The 23,004-nt window shown below is 38.5% G+C and overlaps 1 protein-coding gene across 1 annotated transcript in view; it reads right to left on the bottom strand.

Annotated features, from left to right (window-relative positions):
* The window catches only part of LOC310937551 (cadherin-7-like), a gene marked incomplete at both ends in the record, with an annotated part of 115,072 nt that overhangs the window by 39,423 nt on the left and 52,645 nt on the right, over positions 1-23,004 (bottom strand). The window contains one exon of the mRNA XM_083901834.1: positions 1,752-1,919. Within this exon, the coding sequence (XP_083757960.1) occupies positions 1,752-1,919 (168 nt within the window). The remainder of the gene's footprint in view (positions 1-1,751; positions 1,920-23,004) is intronic.

Below are 23,004 nucleotides of genomic sequence, written 5' to 3'. Positions count from 1 at the left end.
GCTCGGCTCTCCTTTTCTTTCATACCCCTTCAGCTTTGATTTGGCTGTGTGCTTTCTCGAATTCATGTCGCATAACACAGACAGACAGGTACTATAGCGACATACTCAGAATAAAGCCTCCACGATAGACTGAAGCACAGGCAGTAGAAAATTTAAGAGAGAAATGTCCAGTAAGAAAAAGCAAAGATCTTTATATGATTTCACATCTCGGCTACTTTTTTACAGCAAGAAGAGTGAATTTAGGAAACTATAAAACTTCTTGAATGCTATCCAATTGTAATAGGTCATCATTCCAATCCAAAAAAAAAGAGAAAGTGAAGGAATTACAGGAGATCCTTGTGGTACTTTTCACAGGATGAAATGTCCACTCGAAGATTCTATTACTCTGAGCCTCTCCTTTGTGTTCCATGTGCTTTTGTCTGACCCTTTTGGATTTAAAGTACTCTTCTAAGAATAAAGAAGGGAATCATATTCATAATCATAATCTCCCAATCACCATGGTGGAGCTCATTACCAGACCTCTCTGTGTTCCTCGCACTGTCTCCCTCAGCCACTGTCTAAATGCTAATCTGCCTGACATTGTTTGCCGCCATGTAATCTTTATAATGGCTTTTTAATTTGCCGTGGAATAGCAGCTCTTTAAAAGACCAAAAAAATTGCTTTCCTCCCTCCGATGTTCCCCTGCACACACACACACTAACACACACACCCTGCCTGTCCTTTCAAGCAGCTAACCTTGGCCCCTTTTCCCTTCATTTTTGTCCAAGGACTAGGCTATTGCACTTGGACTGCATCAGCTGATGCTCCAAAAACGGTCAATCGATTCTGACCCATGACCTCGTGAACATAACAGCAGGAGTGAAACTCAAAACTCCTCCAAAGTCTCTTTTTTTTTTTTTCTTCTTCTTCCCAGAGTGGCAACACTGGGTTAAAATGACAGTGATGACTTGTTGAGCAAACTTGAACCTTTCTTTCCCCCTGGGGACCAGCAAATTGACTTGGCTTCACACAGCAGTCCAGCGGTAAGTGCACCACCCAGAAAGTGGTCGGGATATCAGCAGAAAACCCATTGCGAGCGCTTTGGATTATCATGAGAAGAGCTACATGCCTTTGAATCCTAAAGCCCGGCCTGGAACCCATTAGCAGCCCGTGAAATAGGCTGACAACAAAAAAAGTGCAACCTGATTGATCCTGGTGACCAAGACTGTTGCATCCCCCCCATCCACCCACCCAGCTCTGATGAAGAGTAAAGCATCTTGCAGGACAGCCTTTTTTTTTTTTTTTTTTTTTCCTTGGTCATTAAAAAAAAAAAAAAAAAAATTGCTGAAAATACAAATCCTGGAAAGTTACATAGATGAAGAGGGATTTGGGTTAGGAACATACTCAATATAGTTGCTTTAATTTTGAGGATTCTAAGATGAGTTTTTTTTTTTTTTGGGCGGTTCAACTTTGTTCAACCTAACATTACAGAAAAAAAACAGTATTGCGACAATTTGAAAAGAAGTCTTTGCGATAATATACAGCAAATTGAATATTCTCCAAAGACTTCTTTTCAAGTGTGATATAACCGCCAGGCTTTTTTTTTTTTTCCGTACCACTGCACAAAGCATATCCTCGTTTTGTTCTCTGGTTCAAGTGTGTTTTAAATTTTTAGTAGATCTGTAGTAGAACCAATGTGTTATTATTAGTACGTGTACTTTACATGACAAACTCATCTGGCCCTAAAGGTAAATTTAGAAGTGTATCCTTACTGTGAGTGAAGCGAGGTGGGTTGTCATTGACGTCGGTGAGCGTGACGGTGACAGACGTGGTGCCGGAGAGGCCACCCATCTGCCCGACCATGTCTTTGGCCTGGATGACGAGCACGTACTGATCCCTCGTCTCCCGGTCCATGTTGGGAAGAGCTGTTCTGATGATACCTGAGGAGAGAGGAAGAGGAAGAGGAAGTGAAATATGCTTCAGTTGGTTAACAACCTTCTTTTTTTTTTTTCCAGAAATACCTCCTTCAGATTCAGAAATGAATCAACACTACCTGTCAGGCTCCACTTAAAGCTGATATGAAATATAGCGTTTTTGGGTATTAAACATGTCATTATGACTTTGAAACTGACTGCACAGTCTGTGTTTGTACGGGCTGTCACTTTCTCCCGAAATCAAGTTCAAACGAATGTTACGAGACATGTTATTCCTGAGAATATATTCGAAGAAACCAGAAATGCTTCCACGGGCCGTTTTTCAGAGGCGTTGATGTTGTGATCGTCTGCTCAGGTGGACGGTTAATGTCGACTCATGTCGTTTCCTAAAGGCCATAAAAAGTCCAGAAACAAATCTTATTTCCCAGAGTGACGTCACAGGTGTGTACACGAGCACAGCACAGCGCGCTCATGTGGCGTCTCGGGAAACGGCGCTCCTTTCAGGGAACCGTAGGATATGAAAACTTTATGAGAAATTGAATAAATGAATTTAATGAGGGGTTTTTCGTTTACATTTTTAAACGACAAAGCAGGTTTTAGTTTTTATTTATTTATTTGTCTTTTTTATGAATATATTAACCATAATAGTAATGATAAGTTAGCTTTATTTGTCAACCACCTATCCACAAACAGTTATACATTTGAACTTTTAAATAAATGACGTTATTTTTTAACCGTATGACAAATTCTTAATTTATTATCTTATTTTGAAAACCGGATGTCGTATTCCTACCAGTCCGCTCGTTCGGGATCGTTTCAATGAATTACCATAGCTTGACCGCAGTTGTTTATTGTAGAGCGATCCCGTTGAAGTGCAAATCACCACCACAAATAGGAAGAAAACACCAACAAATAACAAACAAAACACAAACGCATATCAAACACAACTGCAAATCACAAAACACAAAACAGAACAAGGAAAAGTGGACTCCTCCTGGTTTAGTTCGGTCCGTGCCCTCCCCTCTCGATAAATCTAATTGGAATCATCCACTTCCGGTTTGCCAGTGGAGTTCTTCGTACACGGAGCCAGCAGGAGCAGGAGGAGACGCCGAGGAGGACGAGGAGCAGCGGGCTCAAACATGTGGTAACTGCTGCTTAAAAATGATCCGCACATTTTCTTAGATGTTCTGTTGACGCTCTGTTCACAACTGTTGTAAACATCCGACCTGAGTGATCACGTGTTCACTGCTGCTAATGCTAACGTGACGTCACTGCTCCATATGTAAACACACACCTTTCATTTCTCTTCACAAACAACACAAATGATGACATGTTTTCTGTTTGTTACAGAAAGACAAATAATCCAGGAAATGTTAATGTTATTGTTTTCTCGATTAATCGAGTATTTGTTTGGTCCAGAAAATGTTTGAAAAATGTTGATCAGGGATTCTCAAACCTGGAAATGAAGATGCTCAAATGCCTTTTTTTCAAATCCACAAACCAAAAATGATTCAGTTTTAATTATGTCTTTTTTATAATAAGGAACAAAGAAACAAGAACGTGTTTTGTAATAAAAACCATTAACAGAAAACAAACAAACAATGAATCGATTATGAAAGTATTTGACAATTAATTTAGTATTGGTTTAATAATGCAATAATCGTTGCATCCTTACTTGTTATAAATATGTATATACATGTATATGTATATATACATATATATGTATATATAAAAATAATAATAATGCATTATATTTAAGGCGCCTTTCAAGACACTCAAGGTCGCCGTTATATATATATATGTGTATATATATATGTATATATGTTTATATATATGTGTATATATGTATATATAAATATATATATATAAAATAATCAGAGTCACCATGATACAATTTATCACGATATTTGCGATATCAAGTGTTGCGTAAGTGAACGTGCGCACTTGGCACCATCTAGTGGACTAAAATGTTAATGTATTTAACGTTAATCCACAATAAAGTTTGACATTTTTTTTGTAACATCAGTTAAAATAAGTTTTCTCAAAACCGATATAATATGGTCACACAAACTGTTGTGATATTTCACTCTATTTGTTCCTTAAATATCAAATTAAAATGCTCCAAATCACACAGTTGATAAGTGAAAGAGGTTAATAAATAAATTCATTATAAATGCTAGTATCTACAGGGGCTGAAATTAAGTATGTCAAAGCAGCTTCCTATAATTCACCGATTACTGCCGTAAAGTACGCATTAGCGAACTCGCGTTCACTAAGCAAGATTCTTCCATGATTTTCCGACTGAAAGACTTCTGACACAAACGTATTATGTACTTGCATCATAGGCTGATGGTTGATTAATAAATGAGTATGTGATTTAAAAATATCCATGAGGTATCAACTTTATTTATGAACTCACTTCTATATGGTACGTGATGATACAGTGGCTCCATGCAATAGTATGACTTTTTGGTCAAATTTTGGACGACATGCTATAGTATGTATTTTTGTCAAATTTTGGACGACACGCTATGGTGTGACTTTTTTGTCAAATTATGGACGACATATTATAGGATGACTTTTTGGTCAAATTATGGACGACATGCTATTGTATGACTTTTTGGTCAAATTTTGGACGACATGCTATTGTATGACTTTTTGGTCAAATTTTGGATGACATGCTATAGTTTGACCTTTTGGTAAAATTTTGGACATGCTATAGAATAATGTTTTTGTCAAATTTTGGATGACATGCTATCAAATTGAAATTTTGGTCAAATTTTGGATGGCATGTCTTATGACGTTTTTGTCAAATTTTGGACAACATGCTATAGTATGATGTTTTGGTCAAATTTTGGACAACATTCTTCTATAGTATGTATTTTTGTCAAATTTTGGATGACATGCTATAGTATGTATTTTTGTCAAATTTTGGACGACATGCTATAGTATGTATTTTTGTCAAAGTTTGGACAGCATGCTATAGTATGACTTTTTTGTCAAATTTTGGACAACATGCTATAGTATGACTTTTTGGTCAACTTTTGGACGACAGTATAGCATGACTTTTTAGTCAAATTTTGGACGACAGTATAGTGTGACTTTTTGGTCAAATTTTGGACGACATGCTATTGTGTGATGTTTTTGTCGAATTTTGGATGACATCCTATAGTATGACTTTTCTGTCAAATTTTGGACCAAAAGTATTTTTGCATAAAAAATGTCAAATTTTGGACAACATAATATGAAATGACTTTTTTGTTAAATTTTGGACAAAAAATATTTTTGCATAAAAAATGTGAAATTCTGGACAAAGTAAAGTATGACTTTTTGGTCAAATTTTGGACAACATGCTATATTATGACTTTTCTGCCAAATGTTGAACGACATGCTAAAGTATGACGTTTTTGTTAAATTTTGGACCAAAACTATTTTTGCATTAAAAATTTCAAATTCTGGATGACAAAGTATAGTATGACCTTTTGGTCAAATTTTGGACGACATGCTATAATATGACTTTTTGGTCAAGTTTTGGACGACATGCTTTATTATGACGTTTTTGTCAAATTTTGGACGACATGCTATAGTATGACTTTTTGGTCAAATTTTGGACGACATGCTATTTATGACGTTTTGTCAATTTTTGAACAACATGCTATAGTATGACTTTTTGGTCAAATTTTGGGCAATATGCTATCATATGAGTTTTTGACCATTTTTGGACGACATACTATACTATGACGTTTTTGATGAATTTTGACAATTTTTGGACAACATACTATACTTTGACATTTTTGACCATTTTTGGACGACATACTATACTATGATGTTTTGACCATTTTTGGACGACATACTATACTATGATGTTTTTGACCAATTCTGACCATTTTTGGGGCGACATACTATACTATGACTTTTTGATAATTTTAACTAATTTTGGACGACATACTATACTATGAAGTTTTTGACCATTTTTGGACGACATACTATACTATGAAGTTTTTGACCAATTTTGACCATTTTTGGGCGACATACTAAACTGATGTTTTTTTGACAATTTGGTCAAATTTTGGACAACATGATTTTACAGCTTCTTAAATGTCAACATGTTCTGCTTTCCTTGCTCCATAAAAACAAAGAAATCATCCGAACTCAATTATTTTTGGTTTGTGGACAAAATAAGACATTTGACCACATCATCATTTCCAGTTTTAAAAAAAACCCCTGATCTACATTTTCTCACATTTTATGGACCAAACCATGAATCCAGAAATTATGGACAGTTTAATCCATTATGAAAACAATGGCTAGTTGCAGACCGAGAACAAACACAAATGATGTACATGTGTATTTGTTTATGGAGCAGTAAAGTGGTATTCACCTGTGATTTTGTTACCTCAGACGGACGTTTAAAGCACTTGTCAACAGAGCCTTTGTTTGATGTGTCTGCATTGATTTTCATTGTTAACATGTGACTTTAGTGAAAACCACATTCACTTGTTGCTGGTTTTTTCATGATTCGGCCAGTCCAACTCAACTGCAGCTGTCTGGAGCTCTTCAGTGTTGGGATGTTAACACAGAAACTTCACAAACACTCATTTTGGACAATAGGCCTTCTTAAAACATAAAATACTTATAGTGTTTGAATAAATGTTTATTGTCCAAAATGAGTGTTTGTGAAGTCTCTGTGTTAACATCCCAACACTGAAGAGCTCCAAACAGCTGCAGTTGAGTTGGACTGGCTTCAGCATGATAAAGCAGCAAACAAGTGAATGTGGTTTTGACTAAAGTCACCTGTTAACCATGGAAAAAAGATGTGCGCACGTTAATCACACAGAAGTCTAATTAATGTGCAGATGATTTTAAAGCAGCAGTTACTGGACACCTGGACCCCAACTGTCTGGTGGACTTTCCAGAGTGTGAACCCCTGTCATTTCAGGTTTTTTTAATGAATTTTTGTGCAAAAATTGTGAAATAAAATGTCATAACCCCCTCCTGTTATGTCTCTGGGGGTCCGGGGGGACACAAGCCCAGCCCCGTTCTCCTACCTACACACCACATGCACATGCACCACCACCTGTGAGTAATCTCTTGGGACCACGTGGTGGAATCGAACCAGCCATCACCAGACTGACACAACCTTGCGGTTGGGAACAATTCCACTACGCCACACATCCCTGTGAGATTGGGGAGCTTTTGGTGCTTTTCAGTGTTCACTTTGAATGTGGACCCTTAAAATGTTGGAGTATAAGGGAATTGAACTCTCAATCTCAGGACTTGAGTTTTCTGATGCCTGCTCTTTAACCAGCTGAGCTAACTCCACACTCTTTTTTCAGTTTTCGAACACCTATTTACTCTTTTTGGTTGAATATTATACTTAAAACATTAGTCTGTGTAAGATTCGAAACCTAACCCACAGGAGCCTCAGGGAACTCGAGTCATTCACTCTGTCACATGAGCTATTTGTCTTTCGGTGCTTTTTCCTAAAATTTAGAAGCCTTTCAATGATAGAACCCACGACATCACAGTTTTTGAAATACTTAATGATGTCAGTCCGATGCTGACTGCCAAACGGTTAGTGTAATGGTTTGGACTCTTGCCTTTGGAGCAGGAGACCTGGGTTCAAGTCCTGCTTGGATCAAGTACCTTTATTTGAGCAGTTTTGCAGGTCCTCTAAGTGTTTGTCGGAGGAAGGCTACCCGCTCCTACACCCCACACACACTGCATGCCCCAACCCCCCAACCACAGTTCATCAGTGTGTGTCTGAAATCTGGTTGTATAACCATCAACACTGTGTCAGTACACAGTGTGTGTGTGTGTGTGTGTGTGTTAATCACATGGGAATTAAAACTGCATGCATAAAGGTACTTGGTCCGACCGGGACTCGAACTTGGGGTCTCCTGCTCCAAAGGCAAGAGTCCAAACCATTACACTAACTGTTTGGCCTCATTTTGCTAAAATTTGGAAGACTTTCAATGATAGAACCCATGACATCACAGTTTTAAAATACTTAATGATGTCAGTCCAAAACTGACGCCAAACAGTTGGTGTAATGGTTTGGACTCTTGCCTTTGGAGCAGGAGACCTGGGTTCAAGTCCTGCTTGGATCAAGTACCTTTATTTGAGCAGTTTTGCATGTCCTCCAAGTGTTTGTCGGAGGAAGGCTACCCGCTCCTACACCCCACACACTGCATGCCCCAACCCCCCAACCACAGTGTGTTAATCACATGGGAATTAAAACTGCATGCATAAAGGTGCTTGGTCCAACCGGGACTCGAACTTGGGGTCTCCTGCTCCAAAGGCAAGAGTCCAAACCATTACACTAACTGTTGGGCGTCAGTTTTGACCTGACATCATTAAGTATTTCAAAACTGTGATGTCATGGGTTCTGTCATTGAAAGTCTTCCAAATTTTAGCAAAATGAGGCCAAACAGTTGGTGTAATGGTTTGGACTCTTGCCTTTGGTGCAGGAGTCCCTAAGTTCGAGTCCCGGTTGGACCAATTACCTTTATGCATGCAGTTTTAATTCCCATGTGATTAACACACACACACACACACACTGTGTACTGACACAGTGTTGATGGTTATACAACCAGACTTCAGACACACACTGATGAACTGTGGTTGGGGGGTTGGGGCATGCAGTGTGTGTGGGGTGTAGGAGCGGGTAGCCTTCCTCCGACAAACACTTAGAGGACCTGCAAAACTGCTCAAATAAAGGTACTTGATCCAAGCAGGACTTGAACCCAGGTCTCCTGCTCCAAAGGCAAGAGTCCAAACCATTACACTAACCGTTTGGCGGTCAGCATCGGACTGACATCATTAAGTATTTCAAAAACTGTGATGTCGTGGGTTCTATCATTGAAAGGCTTCTAAATTTTAGGAAAAAGCACCAAAAGACAAATAGCTCATGTGACAGAGCGAATGACTCGAGTTCCCTGAGGCTCCTGTGGGTTAGGTTTCGAATCTTACAGACTAATGTTTTAAGTATAATATTCAACCAAAAAGAGTAAATAGGTGTTCGAAAACTGAAAAAAGAGTGTGGAGTTAGCTCAGCTGGTTAAAGAGCAGGCATCAGAAAACTCAAGTCCTGAGATTGAGAGTTCAATTCCCTTATACTTCAACATTTTAAGGGTCCACATCCAGAGTGAACACTGAAAAGCACCAAAAGCTCCCCAATCTCACAGGGATGTGTGGCGTAGTGGAATTGTTCCCAACCGCAAGGTTGTGTCAGTCTGGTGATGGCTGGTTCGATTCCACCACGTGGTCCCAAGAGATTACTCACAGGTGGTGGTGCATGTGCATGTGGTGTGTAGGTAGGAGAACGGGGCTGGGCTTGTGTCCCCCCGGACCCCCAGAGACATAACAGGAGGGGGTTATGACATTTTATTTCACAATTTTTGCACAAAAATTCATTAAAAAAACCTGAAAAAAATGACAGGGGTTCACACTCTGGAAAGTCCACCAGACAGTTGGGGTCCAGGTGTCCAGTAACTGCTGCTTTAAAATCATCTGCACATTAATTAGACTTCTGTGTGATTAACGTGCGCACATCCTTTTTCCATGGTTAACAGGTGACTTTAGTCAAAACCACATTCACTTGTTTGCTGCTTTATCATGCTGAAGCCAGTCCAACTCAACTGCAGCTGTTTGGAGCTCTTCAGTGTTGGGATGTTAACACAGAGACTTCACAAACACTCATTTTGGACAATAAACATTTATTCAAACACTATAAGTATTTTATGTTTTAAGAAGGCCTATTGTCCAAAATGAGTGTTTGTGAAGTTTCTGTGTTAACATCCCAACACTGAAGAGCTCCAGACAGCTGCAGTTGAGTTGGAAAGGCCGAATCATGAAAAAACCAGCAACAAGTGAATGTGGTTTTCACTAAAGTCACATGTTAACAATGAAAATCAATGCAGACACATCAAACAAAGGCTCTGTTGACAAGTGCTTTAAACGTCCGTCTGAGGTAACAAAATCACAGGTGAATACCACTTTACTGCTCCATAAACAAATACACATGTACATCATTTGTGTTTGTTCTCGTTCTGCAACTAGCCATTGTTTTCATAATGGATTAAACTGTCCATAATTTCTGGATTCATGGTTTGGTCCATAAAATGTGAGAAAATGTAGATCAGGGGTTTTTTTTAAAACTGGAAATGATGATGTGGTCAAATGTCTTGTTTTGTCCACAAACCAACAATAATTGAGTTTGGATGATTTCTTTGTTTTTATGGAGCAAGGAAAGCAGAACATGTTGACATTTAAGAAGCTGTAAAATCATGTTGTCCAAAATTTGACCAAATCGTCATACTATACTACGTCGTCCAAAACATGACAAAAACATCATACTATACTTTGTCGTCCAGAATTTGAAATTTTTTTTTGCAAAAATATTATTGTTCCAGAATTTGACAAAAAACGTCATACTTTTAAGCATGTTGTCCAAAATTTGACCAAAAAGTCATAATATAGCATGTCTTCCAAAATTTGACCAAAAAGTCATAGTATAGCATGTCTTCCAAAATTTTACCAAAAAGTCATAGTATAGCATGTCGTCCAAAAATGGTCAAAATTGGTCAAAAACATCATAGTACATTATGTCGTCCAAAAATGGTCAAAAACCTCATAGTATAGTTTGTCATCCAAAAATGGTCAAAAACGCTATACTATAGTATGTCGCCCAAAAATGGTCAAAAACATCATAGTATATTATGTCGTCCAAAAATAGTCAAAAACATCATAGTATAGTATGTCGTCCAAGAATGGTCAAAAACTTCATAGTATAGTATGTTGTCCAAAATTAGTCAAAATTCATCAAAAACGTCATAGTATCGTATGTCGCCCAAAAATGGTCAGAATTGTTCATAAACATCATAGTATAGTATGTCGTCCAAAAATGGTCAAAAACGTCATAGTATAGCATGTCGTCCAAAAATGATCAAAATTGGTCAAAAACATCATAGTATAGCATGTCGTCCAAAAATGGTCAAAATTGGTCAAAAACGCTATACTGTAGTATGTCGCCCAAAAATGGTCAAAAACATCATAGTTTATTATGTCGTCCAAAAATGGTCAAAAACGTCATATAGTATGTTGTCCAAAATTAGTCAAAATTCATCAAAAATGTCATAGTATAGTATGTCGCCCAAAAATGGTCAGAATTGGACAAAAACATCACAGTTTAGTATGTCCTCCAAAATTGGTCAAAAACTTCATAGTATAGTATGTCGTCCAAAAATGGTCAAAAACTTCATAGTATAGTATGTCGCCCAAAAATGGTCAAAAACGTCATAGTTTATTATGTCGTCCAAAAATGGTCAAAAACGTCATATAGTATGTTGTCCAAAATTAGTCAAAATTCATCAAAAACGTCATAGTATAGTATGTCGTCCAAAAATGGTAAAATTCATCAAAAATGTCATAGTATAGTATGTCGCCAAAAAATGGTCAGAATTGGTCAAAAACACAGTATAGTATGTCATCCAAAAATGGTCAAAAACTTCATAGTATAGTATGTCGTCCAAAAATAGTCAAAATTCATCAAAAACATCATAGTATAGTATGTCGTCCAAAAATGGTCAAATTCATCAAAAATGTCATAGTATAGTATGTCGTCCAAAAATGGTAAAAATTCATCAAAAATGTCATAGTATAGTTTGTCGTCCAAAAATGGTCAAACACATCATAGTATAGTATGTCGTCCGTCAATGGTCAGAAACATCATAGTAAAGTATGTCGTCCAAAAATGGTCAAAATTCATCAAAAATATCATAGTATAGTATGTCGTCCAAAAATGGTCAAAACATCATAGTATAGTATGTCATCCAAAAAAGGTCAAAATTCATCAAAAAGGTCATAGTATAGTATGCCGTCCAAAAATGGTCAAAAAAGTCATATAGTATGTCATTCAAAATTGGTCAAAACGTCATAGTATAGTATGTCATCCAAAAATTGTCAAAAACGGTCAAAACGTCATAGTATAGTATGTCATCCAAAAATTGTCAAAAAACGTCATACTATAGTTTGTCGCCAAAAAATGGTAAAAAAAACCGTCATACTATACTATGTCGTCCAATATTTGACTTAATAAAAAAAAAATGTTTGGTCCAAAGTCATACTATAGCCTGTCGTCCAAAATTTGAGAAAAAAGTCATACTATAGCATCTCTTCCAAAATTTGACTGTTCTCTTGAAAAAAAAAATGGCTGGTCCAAAATTTGAGCAAAAAGTCACACTATACTATGTAGTCCAAAATTTGACCAAAAAGTCATACTATAGCCTGTTGTCCAAAATTTGAGCAAAAAGTCATACAATACTATGTCGTCCAAAATTTAAAAATTTTTCTGAAAATATATATTTATGGTCCAAAATGTGACCAAAGTGTCATACCATAGCCTGTCGTCCAAAATTTGAGCAAAAAGTCATACAATAGCACATCGTCCAAAATTTGACCAAAAAGTCATGCGATAGCACATCGTCCAAAATTTGACTTTTCTTTTGAAAAAAGGTCCAGAATTTGACAAAAATGTCATACTATACTATGTCGTCCAAAATTTGAATGGAAAAAAAAAATGTTTGCTCCTAAATTTGACAAAAACGTCATACTATACTTTGTAGTCCAAAATTTTACCAAAACGTCATACTATTGCATGTCGTCCAAAATTTGACAAAAATGTCATACTATAGTAATGTCGTCCAAAAGTTGACCAAAACGTCATACTATAGCATGCAGTCCAACATTTGACCAAAAAGTCATAATATAGTAATGTCGTCCAAAAGTTGACCAAAAAGTCATACTATTGCATGCTTTCCAAAATTTGACAAAAAGTGATCCTATACTATGTCGTCCAAAATATGACATTTTCTCAGAAAAAATATTTATGGTCCAAAATGTGACCAAAAAGGCAGTGACCATATTATATTGCTTTTGAGACACCAAGTATTAATTTTGTTTAGTGTATATTGTTTTAACTGACGTTACAAATAAATGTCAAACTTTTTTGTGGCTTAACTTTAAAAAATAACTGAATACATTAACATTTCAGTCCACTAGATGGTGCCAAGTGCTCACGTTCACTTACGCAACAAGTGATTTCGCAAATATTGTGATAAATCGTATCATGGTGACTATCATGATTTCAAATATATATAACAAGTAAGGGATGCAACGATTACTGCATTATTAAACCATTACTTAATTAATTGTCAAATACTTTAATCATCTATTCATTGTTAGCTTGTTTTTTCTGTTAATTGTTTTCATTATAAAAATGTTCTGGTTTCTTTGTTACTTATAACAAACACATCATTAAAACTGAATCATTTTTGGTTTATTGATTGAAAAAAAAAAAGAAGACGTTTGAGCATCATCATTTCCAGGTTTGAGAAACACTGAGAAACATTTTCTGGCCCAAAGAGATACTCAATTAATCGAGAATATAATAACATTAACATTTCCTGGATTATTTGTCTTTCTGTTACAAACAGAAAACAACATGTCATCATGTGCTGTGTATTTTGTGAAGAGAATTGAAATGAAATGTGTGTATTCACATATGGAGCAGTGACGTCACATTAGCATTAGCAGCAGCAAACACCTGTGATCAGATCACTCAGGTCGGATGTTAACAACAGATGTGAACAGAGCGTCAACAGAACATCTAAGAAATGTGTGGATCATTTTTAAGCCGCAGTTACCACATGTTAGTCCTCGATGCTCCTCCTCGGTGTCTTCTCCTGCTCATGCTAGCTCCATGTTGAAGATCCTACTGGCAAACAGGAAGTGGAGCATTCCAATTAGATTTATGGAGAGGGGAGGGCACGGACCGAACCAAACCAGGAGGAGTCCACTTTTCCTTGTTCTGTTTTGTGTTTTGTGATTTGCAGTTGTGTTTAATATGCGTTTGTCTTTTGTTTATTTGTTGGTGTTTTCTTCCTATTTGTGGTGATGATTTGCACATCGGGGGATCTCTCCACAATAAACAACTACGGTCAAGCCATGGGTAAATCATTGAAATGATCCCGAATGAGCGGACAGGCAGGATCAGGACATCCGGTTTTCAAAATAAGATAATAAATGAAGAATTTGGGATACGGATAAAAAATTTACGTCATTTAAACGTCAAAGTTCAAATGTGTAACTGTTTGTGGATCGTTGCTTTACAAATTAAGCGAACTTATCGTTATCATTACAATTATGGTTAATATATTCATAACATATTAAAATAAAGTCAGGCCAGAAAACCCGCAGACTCTAACATGATCATTTTCTCAGGAACACTAACAACTTGTTAAACGTAGTTTTAAAAGCAGTCTCCAGATTATTTCACTCAACATGTTTATCTTCAACTATAATTCACGTCTTCATCACATTTATCAGTAACTTTGTGAAATGACAGTGATAAGACAAGCAAGTTTATCGGTCATTGTCGGTCAGTACAACCAAATGGTTGAATAACTGCCAGATATCAAGTGATAGTTATCTTGGTAAAACGGGGCAGAAGCACTCACCCATTGAACCTTTTTAAACAATCCTACACCCAAAATAATAATGGTCATAAGAGGGTGAAATAGCATAACATGGATGTTTACCTTTCACTGTCCACTGCTTTTCACGGGCCTTTGTACAGCCCGCAGCGTCGTTTTATGATGTATTATTTGTTCCGGGACTGGAACAGAATAAACTTACATGTAATTCCCATTAGCTGGTAAAAAAATTGTGTTTTGAAAACCAGAGTCCTGGGTTCACAACTCACCTGTGGCAAACAGATTATTTTCTGTTATCTGACTCCAGGTGTGAAAGAAAGGCAGAATTTTGTTCCATTTGTTCACTCCTACGTGGCCTCGATTTGGTTACGTCGCCATTTGAAAAATGATAATTTTCCCTTAAGGGAATAAATATGGTTATATCCGTTATCCTATTGCCTGTTAACTTTCACTCCCAACAGAGTTTTAAATGTCTCTAGGCTCATTGTTGGTTTCTATGACACAGAGGTCACAAACAAAATACAATGACTCAAACTTTACGCAATGGAATTATTTGGCAAGTCAAGTCAAAACAGTAGCACTCAACAAGTGTAAAGTGACCCCTTACAAAAAAGGGTGGTCTAAAATTAAACATGTCTGAGGTTAATGGACGATTTACACGGCAGCGATGAATCGTGACTTGTGCCCTCCAAATGATCGGTCACTCGGAAGAGTTTAACATTAACATCTGACATTAACTAAGGTTAACGTTAAGAATATGTCTGAGAAAGAGAGAGGGAGAAAAAAGAAGCACATGTAAGAGGATATTGCAGCCACTGAGGGTGGGTGTCATCTGTCTGTGCCCCTGTCACGGCTGATCTGTATCAGAAAAGGATCAGAGATGTGACAACGCGAAACACCGCACGACTGGCATTTATCTGTACTTCAGCTGCCACGTGTGACAGACAGTTCTGAGCAACATTCTGGTTCACAGGCATTTTCATCTCAATTTTATCTATTGATTACAAACATGTTCATTCCAGTAAAAAAAACACACACACACTGCACCGTTAAATGCAAAGAAAATAATCACTTAATTATTTCAAAAGCAAATCACTCTTGTGTTCACAGATAATGACTTACCACACAATGTGTTTCATTCATTAATCGGCACTTATTAAAGATTCCTACACAACACAAGAGATTATTCATTAAAAACCTCACAAAGCCGCAGCGCGCAGTTCTAAAAACTAATGAATTTCCTTTTCTTTTCTCTTTTTTTGCTCGATCACATTCAAGGCTCGATGAAACAGATCAAAGTCTTTGTGTGTGTGCTCCTGGTTTCAGTTTGTACCTGAAGAATTTCTCATAATCCCTTAAATTACACTGAAATGTGACATGTAATTGAGGTCCAATCCCAAGAGAAAGGAGAAAATACACTGTATGCCATTTCTCATTACATTTACCGCAGAGTTCTCAATTAGCTGTGTCCTTGACGAGGACTGTGTCATTTACATGGCAACACCATGAAGGTTTTCAGGGGGTTTAGTGATTGATTTGAGTTCAATTTTGCCCCTAAGATCGTACTAAAAGATGCATTTATTATTGTGAGGGGGTTTAACTTTATATGTCGTTGAAGGTGTGGGTTGATATCGCAAAGTTCACTCTAGTGTGCGATATAGTTTTGTGTCTCTCTCTGAGAATTTCCGCACTGCAAGATAACATACAAAGTGAATGCAAAGATGAAAATGCGATGTTAATGACATTGTGCGAAAAAAACGGAGACAAACAAAACTCCAAAAGATTGGAGTATAACTGGTGGAAAGAAATCACGAAAGCATGTGAACGTGCATTCGTAAATACGTAAATGTTTTTTTTTTTTTGTGGCTGTGAGTATATACCGAATATAAGCCAATTCCTTAAAGGGATAGTTCGGAATTTTGAACATAAGACCTATTTTCCAACTCAGCCGGTGTGATGGAGACGTCTGGAGACGTTTTCAAGAAATTTCATTCAGTTCTTCTAGTTGCCGAGTTCGCTGATGCTATGGCTAGCGCAAATCAATGATACAAGTTAGCATGGCATTAAAAACACTCATACTGACTCCACAGTGCACCCGAGGCAAATCGATTGTAACGGCAGACTATCGATGCACATATCTGTGTTGATAGAATAATATTTGAAACAAAACTAACGTCGTATCCCATGAATTTTTGAGAGACTACTTTCTCAGCACTATACTTCCGGCAGCGAAATCAGTCCGCCGCTGCCGGAAGTATGACGCGCTGCTGCTGCTGCTGCTGAGACATAAATCCTTCAAATTGCAAGGTTGGTTTTATTTCAAACATTCTATCAACACAGATATGTACATCGATAGTCTGTTGCCCTTAAGGAAAAACATTGAGTAAAACCCCTCAAAATAATAAATGAATTTGATGTCATTAGTAAACCCTGAACACCTTCACGATGTTGCCATGTAAAAGACACAGTCCTTTTGATTGAAAATGTTTACACTGCCTTTTAGTAGTTATTTTAGTAGTTATAGCCTTGGAGCATTCAACATGGACTAAAATGAAAAATGACATTTTTTTTTTAACAAATTAAGCGTCATTCTATCATTTGTTGTTAAATACTCTGCAGACTCTGACTGAAGAACATCTCTGCATCGTTGGCTGCCAGCTTACCAGCTGGCTTATTGAAGACCACGAAGAGGCCGTGCATGTCGTCAATTATAATCCCAATAATTCTGACTCTAACCATAAGTAGACCTAAAGTAAATGCCTAATTCCTAATTCCAACCGTAACACTGAAAGCGAAGTCTCCGAAAATGTCCTCACTATGTTGGATTTCACGACTTCAGAAAGACACACACACACACACACACACTGTACACATGCAAGTGGAATTTACAAATAGCCTCAATCCACCAACAAAGGAGGAAGAACAAACCAAGTCGGTCGAAGGTCTTCGCGAGAAATAACGAAGCTGCCTTTGTTTTGACGCACGGTCTCACTGTACTCTGAAAACAAACAATTCCATTATGGCATTAAATTTTTCGCTCTCTGCCACCCTTGATTAATGTCATTACTGGGCCTCTGGCTGAAAAAACTGTTAATGACTGCTCTAACTAAATGGCTCAGTTAGCTGAATTACAGTGAGCTGTCCACTGCTTTTATCTGACGTCCCTGCCGGTGGGACAGCGGCGGTCAATAAAGCAATAATCTTTCGCCGCTGCCCTACAAGACGCGCTATTTCTGTCCGACGTCAAATAATGAGTGGGATGTTCTCACTCAGCGGAGGAGGAGAGACTCGGCAACAAAATACCAAAATGTTACAGCGTTTCAAAAGTTTTGATTCAGAGATGTGTGGTACATATACTCTCTCTCTCTATATATATATATATATGCTCTGTTTATCCCTTCCATGCTTCATACATCCATACATTCATCACTTTTCTGTTGTTCCTTTCAGGATGTAAGCTTAGAGCCAATTAAAGAGCACCACCACTGCTCTGGTGCCTGCCGCCGTGACACCTGTGAACCCTGTTTTACTGCGTTGCATCGGAAAAAAAACCTCACTTTAGGGCCTCGAATCCCTTAATCTGATGTCTACACAAACACAAGAAAACATGTGTTTGTTTTTTTTGTTTGTTTTGTTTCCTCTTTTCTGTTCTCTGCATGCCACACAACACCACCACAGGGGGAGAACATGGATGTCTCGACTTGAAAGATGTGTCTTTAAACATTCCGCGGAAGAAAAGTCGAGGAGGAAGCCGGATAATGGTTGGACTATAATGACAGCTGCAAAGGATTGTCTCCTGAAAGGTAAAGGGGGGGGAAAAAAAAAAATGTTAAGTTTGTGCCGCCAGCAGTGAGACAAATGATTGCTCCCACTAAACTATAGATAGGCTTCACACAATTGATGTACTTATTTAATATCAGCTTGGTGTGTTGCAGCCTGAGAGACATTGGTTGTGGTTAATGATGCTATGAATCCTGATTCCAACATAGACAAAAAAAAAAAACAGCAACATGTTTTTTTCCTCCCGTCTGGCCAGGAGCAGACACTTCTCTCAGAGCGACACTGCTAATCCACACGGCGATGTTGCAAGGCTGTTGTTTGTCTGCTGGGTGCCAGCCCCCTCGCTCTCTTGTCTCTGTTACCCCGTGCGGCGCTGGTGTCATTCCCGGGGAGAGGCGATGATTAAAATCCTTCTGTCGGGAGTAACGGCGTGGCCTCGTATTGCGCTGTGACTCCTTTGCCTCCGGTGCAAGCCAGACGCATCGTAGCCACGCATTTATCTAGCTGTCTCCACAACACTGGCGGCAGACGGGAGGGCCGTGCTCCCTGCTAAAGCCCAGATAGTTGACATTTGTCTTTGGAAGACGGAATAAAAAAGTGCAGACGTTTGGAGGAAACCCCTCTGGCTCCGCGGCGCAGCTATGAGAGGTACTGATGAAGGTGATGAACACTCAAACATGAAGGGTGCGGTTTGTGATTTGCCGGAAAAACCCCTCAGGCGGTCCACTTATAAGGAATAGATCCCATAACACAAAAAACAGGCCATACAAACAGGGAATAAAACCTCCAGCCCAGGTAGTTTATTACCGAGTGACATTCAAAGGATCATGGTGTAATCACAGGTCACGCGGGTCACCGCACTGATCTGCCACATTATATAAAAGGTTGCTGGCTTCAGTGTTGTGCATGATCAGTCTTATATACATTTTTCTTTTCAGTCCCTTTTTATGTTTATATATTAGATATATAAGAGATATGGACAGATAGATAGATAAGCTGGAAGGAAGTGTGTTTGTGTGTGTTTGTAGAATTTTTTAAATTGCCCCCTCCTCTCTATATTACCTGACTGAACAGCAGGAGGCAGCTAGATTTATATCCAGCCTTCAGCTGTAATGTTCTCGATTTAGTGCCGGCGCCACAGCAGCAGCGTCTCGCACAGAGCCACACAGCGACTCGCGGTTGTAAAGAACGATGGGGTAAAGAAAAGCACACGTGACTTTTAAAAATAGGCCGCGATAATAATCTTAAGCGCGCGCTGATCGCAGCAATCAGGTCCCCTTTTGACCCCGGCGTGTGAAAATGTTCACGTGAGCCTGAGTCTGAGCAGCGTTTTGAGTACAAAGGGATTGGAAGTGGCCTTTTTCTTTTGTTTGAGCATATTCCGTTTAATTAGATTCTCGGGCCCAGACAAAGCTCGGTCGGTCCAGCTTTCCATCGACCCGAGCACTTGTCATATTCACACGTGTGATTTCGGGAGCCGAACCGGTGTGTCACATCTTAAATACCCTCTTCAGAGCCGAATTAATCCTCTCACCCAGGTACGCAGCTCTTCCTACCAACGACTTTCTTCCTTTGTTATTCCAGCCATTGAGGTTTGTTAGCGTGCACGCTCAGCTGCGTTAATGAGCGTGGATAATTGTCTCTAAAGGACTTGCCACATCACCAAGGTGTACGGAGCTGGAAGCAGCTGTTGAAAACCTCCTTGAGCCCCGCCATCAATTAGAACACAGCCCTTAACGGCGTTCTCATTTCAGGCTCACCTTCAAACCAAACAGCAGGCTATCAATCAATTTATATCGCAAACATGTATAGTCTTGTGAACACCTTTAGATGGTGAAACGTATGTATTTTTCCTGACATTATACATTATTTGAGCTGTTCAGGATTAAGTACTTTTCCCCAAGGGCACCTTGCAGATTCAATTTGGGATTAAGAAGCAGGGTAAAGAGACTTGTTAGTGGAAAGAGAGCCAGGGTGCTAGCCAACTAACACTGGGTCAGACGCGTTCTCCTCCCCCTTCTGACCATTAGGCCTCCACTACTTAATCGCTCGTGCAGTATTGCAGTGTGGAGCTTAGAGTGTATATCAGCCCGGGCACTTTGTCAAAGTCACCCTTTCGCTATGGCTGAGGCGTGTATTGCAAATGGGACTAATTAGTAACTCGCAAAGACGCTCATCCCACAACACTCAATCCCGGGCTACGGGGCCGGAAAGCTTGTGTCTCAGCGCCACGTTAAGATACACGGTATTGACAATGTGTTCGAACGCTAACATCTAACACAAACAATGGGGTCCCTTTCGCAGTCAGTAATCTAAAAGGCGGACACGGCATTTAACACCTGTAGAATCTACTTCCATTTGAAGTAAAGACTACAAGAAAATACCCCTGGATCAATATGAAGCTCTACACCGCCCTGCAAAAGGTGTCGCCATACCTACATCAGCTAATGTTTGCCAATTTTAGCGCATTATAATGTCATTTTTCTCACTTAATGGCAGACAATTAATAATCGTTTAAATGGTATTATCATAAAAGTCATCCTGAGTGACAGGCTACATCGTTATCTCGTAATTATTTACTGAAAATGCCAAGTGACAACAACAAGAAGAACAACAACACAGTCTCGTCTGATTGGCTGACAGCACTTTCTTGCTAGAAACTCGGCGGGGGGGTGAATCACAAGAGACACGAAACATTAAAATGACTTTTGGAACTAAAACACACCGACATATCATGCGTGTACACTTTAGATACCAACGCATTCGTCTCTCATCTCTCAGAAGGCAAACTGTGTGTTATTGTAACTGACATATTTCAGTGCACGCATCCCTCGCTAAATTCCTTTGTGATAAAAATTTTAAAACTGGAAAAATGGTGTCACGATGCAAACAAACGTCAACACGCGCGCGTAAAGCTACTGTCACTCTTTGGCTCGGAGGATGCCACGCTCACACTGACAGCTCCACATGAATGAATTAAAGTTAGAGAAATTTAGGCAGTCTGGCGTTATATCATGACATCTGCGTCACGTCTTCTGACTTACAGTGGAAAGTAGGGCAGGTAGCAGAGATTCACTCGGGGTTAACATCGCAATCGCCTGCAAATGAACGTGGTACACTTACAGGGATCAATTATTACCTGTTAAAGCTTTTCAAATAATATAAAACCTTGGAATCCACTTAGCCTAATGTAATGAAAAACATGAGAGTATGCACTCTGCTCATTGAGCTGAATAGGTCTGACAAAAGTGTGACGGGGTCTGTATGAAGCAGGCACGCAGGCTGTTTGAACATCACTTGGGTAAATGTCGGCTCTCGCTCTGATTAGCAGTGGCGTTGCGTCGTTGAGTTCGAGTGCCAGTGCAAACTTTGTTAAAGATCATTGAACGCCCAGAGGCAGGTGATCAGATTTCCATCTAATCTGCACCACTTCCAGAAATTTCCCATAGACACTAGATGATTTACTTCATCTGTACTACCTTGTTAATGGTTTTATTACACTAACTCTGCTTATTGTGCTACTCTTGTTTATTTATTGTTGCTTTGTTGTATCCCTGTGGGAATTGGTGACATCCAATGGTTAATGGATTATATCGTCAAGTGTGTTGAGTTGTCAAGTCCAGCTGATGAGGTTCCCATAAATACACAATTCAACTCAAACACATTATATAAAAAGCTTATTTAGTGACTAAACCTGTACAGAAACATATGGCTAGTGTATTCAATGTCTGCCAATAAACCCTCTTTTTTAAAGCACCAAATACATTACACTCATTTTGGACATTGGGTTTAAAGGTGCCATATGTAAGAATGTGGCCAAAAACGTTTACTACATTCAAATTCAAAATACCGAGGTCTTTTGGGTTTCGTTTTCTGACTTCGTAACTGGCAACCCGTGGTTGCTCGGCAGCTGAGACCCTTCTGACTGCAATGATTGGTAGAGCGTGGTAGGTGGCGCCACATGCCAAAACATGATTTCAAAACATAAACATGATTTGCAGTCTGCTAAATATTGTTTTTAATGCAAATATTTTAGCTGTACTGTTGTTGTTGGTGAGTTCAGTTTGTTATATGAACATTATTCCTGAGTCTGTGACATATTAGGAGGATTTTACGGCCAGTTGCTTTGCTTTATATTTATTACATAATGCACCTTTAAATAAGAACATTATAAGTCATCAGGTACTGAATTGGTCCCTGTTGTGGCATATAAAAAATCACTAGGACTGTATGTTGATGTGATAGCAAGTTAATTTTCATAATAAAAAAAACATGTAAGTCCTTTGTAATGATAAACCTGTATATCATGCCATTGCTTTAATTAATTCCTTATTTTTCCAGGTTTTCATGAATGTGTTATCTAACCGAGGATCACCAAACTTTAAATAAATATTTCTAAATGAAATACATCAGTGCCAAGTTTATAGAAGGTGCAGCAGCAGTATTAAAAGTTAATGATACAACAGGATCTCGGTTTTTACAGGAAACCAGCAGAGCATTTTCAGAAGCATAAATTTTTATTTCCCCGAGGTAGTTCTCCTGAAAGGCAACTAAATGAAGAGGAAGACGAAGGTAACTGAGCAAACGCTTTCTAATATTTCTCTCAATTACAGTTGTGTCTCACGCTTTTTTTTTTTTAAGGCACAATATAAGTTGAAAAAAAAAATCAACATCAACAAAACTTCTGTAAAGTTAAAGAGACAGTCATGATGCTGCTGTAAAAGCCTACAGGATTTCCGCACCGACACCGGAGTTAATGTTCTATAAGCACCCTTCGTATCAACTTCAGTTCCGTCAAACAAGAGCGCACGTCTTCG

The sequence above is a fragment of the Microchirus variegatus genome (assembly GCF_963457635.1).
Source record: "Microchirus variegatus genome assembly, chromosome: 15".
Lineage (NCBI taxonomy): Eukaryota > Metazoa > Chordata > Actinopteri > Pleuronectiformes > Soleidae > Microchirus > Microchirus variegatus.
The sequence above is the reverse complement of the archived record's forward strand: the minus strand, read 5'-3'. Positions and strand labels throughout refer to the sequence as shown.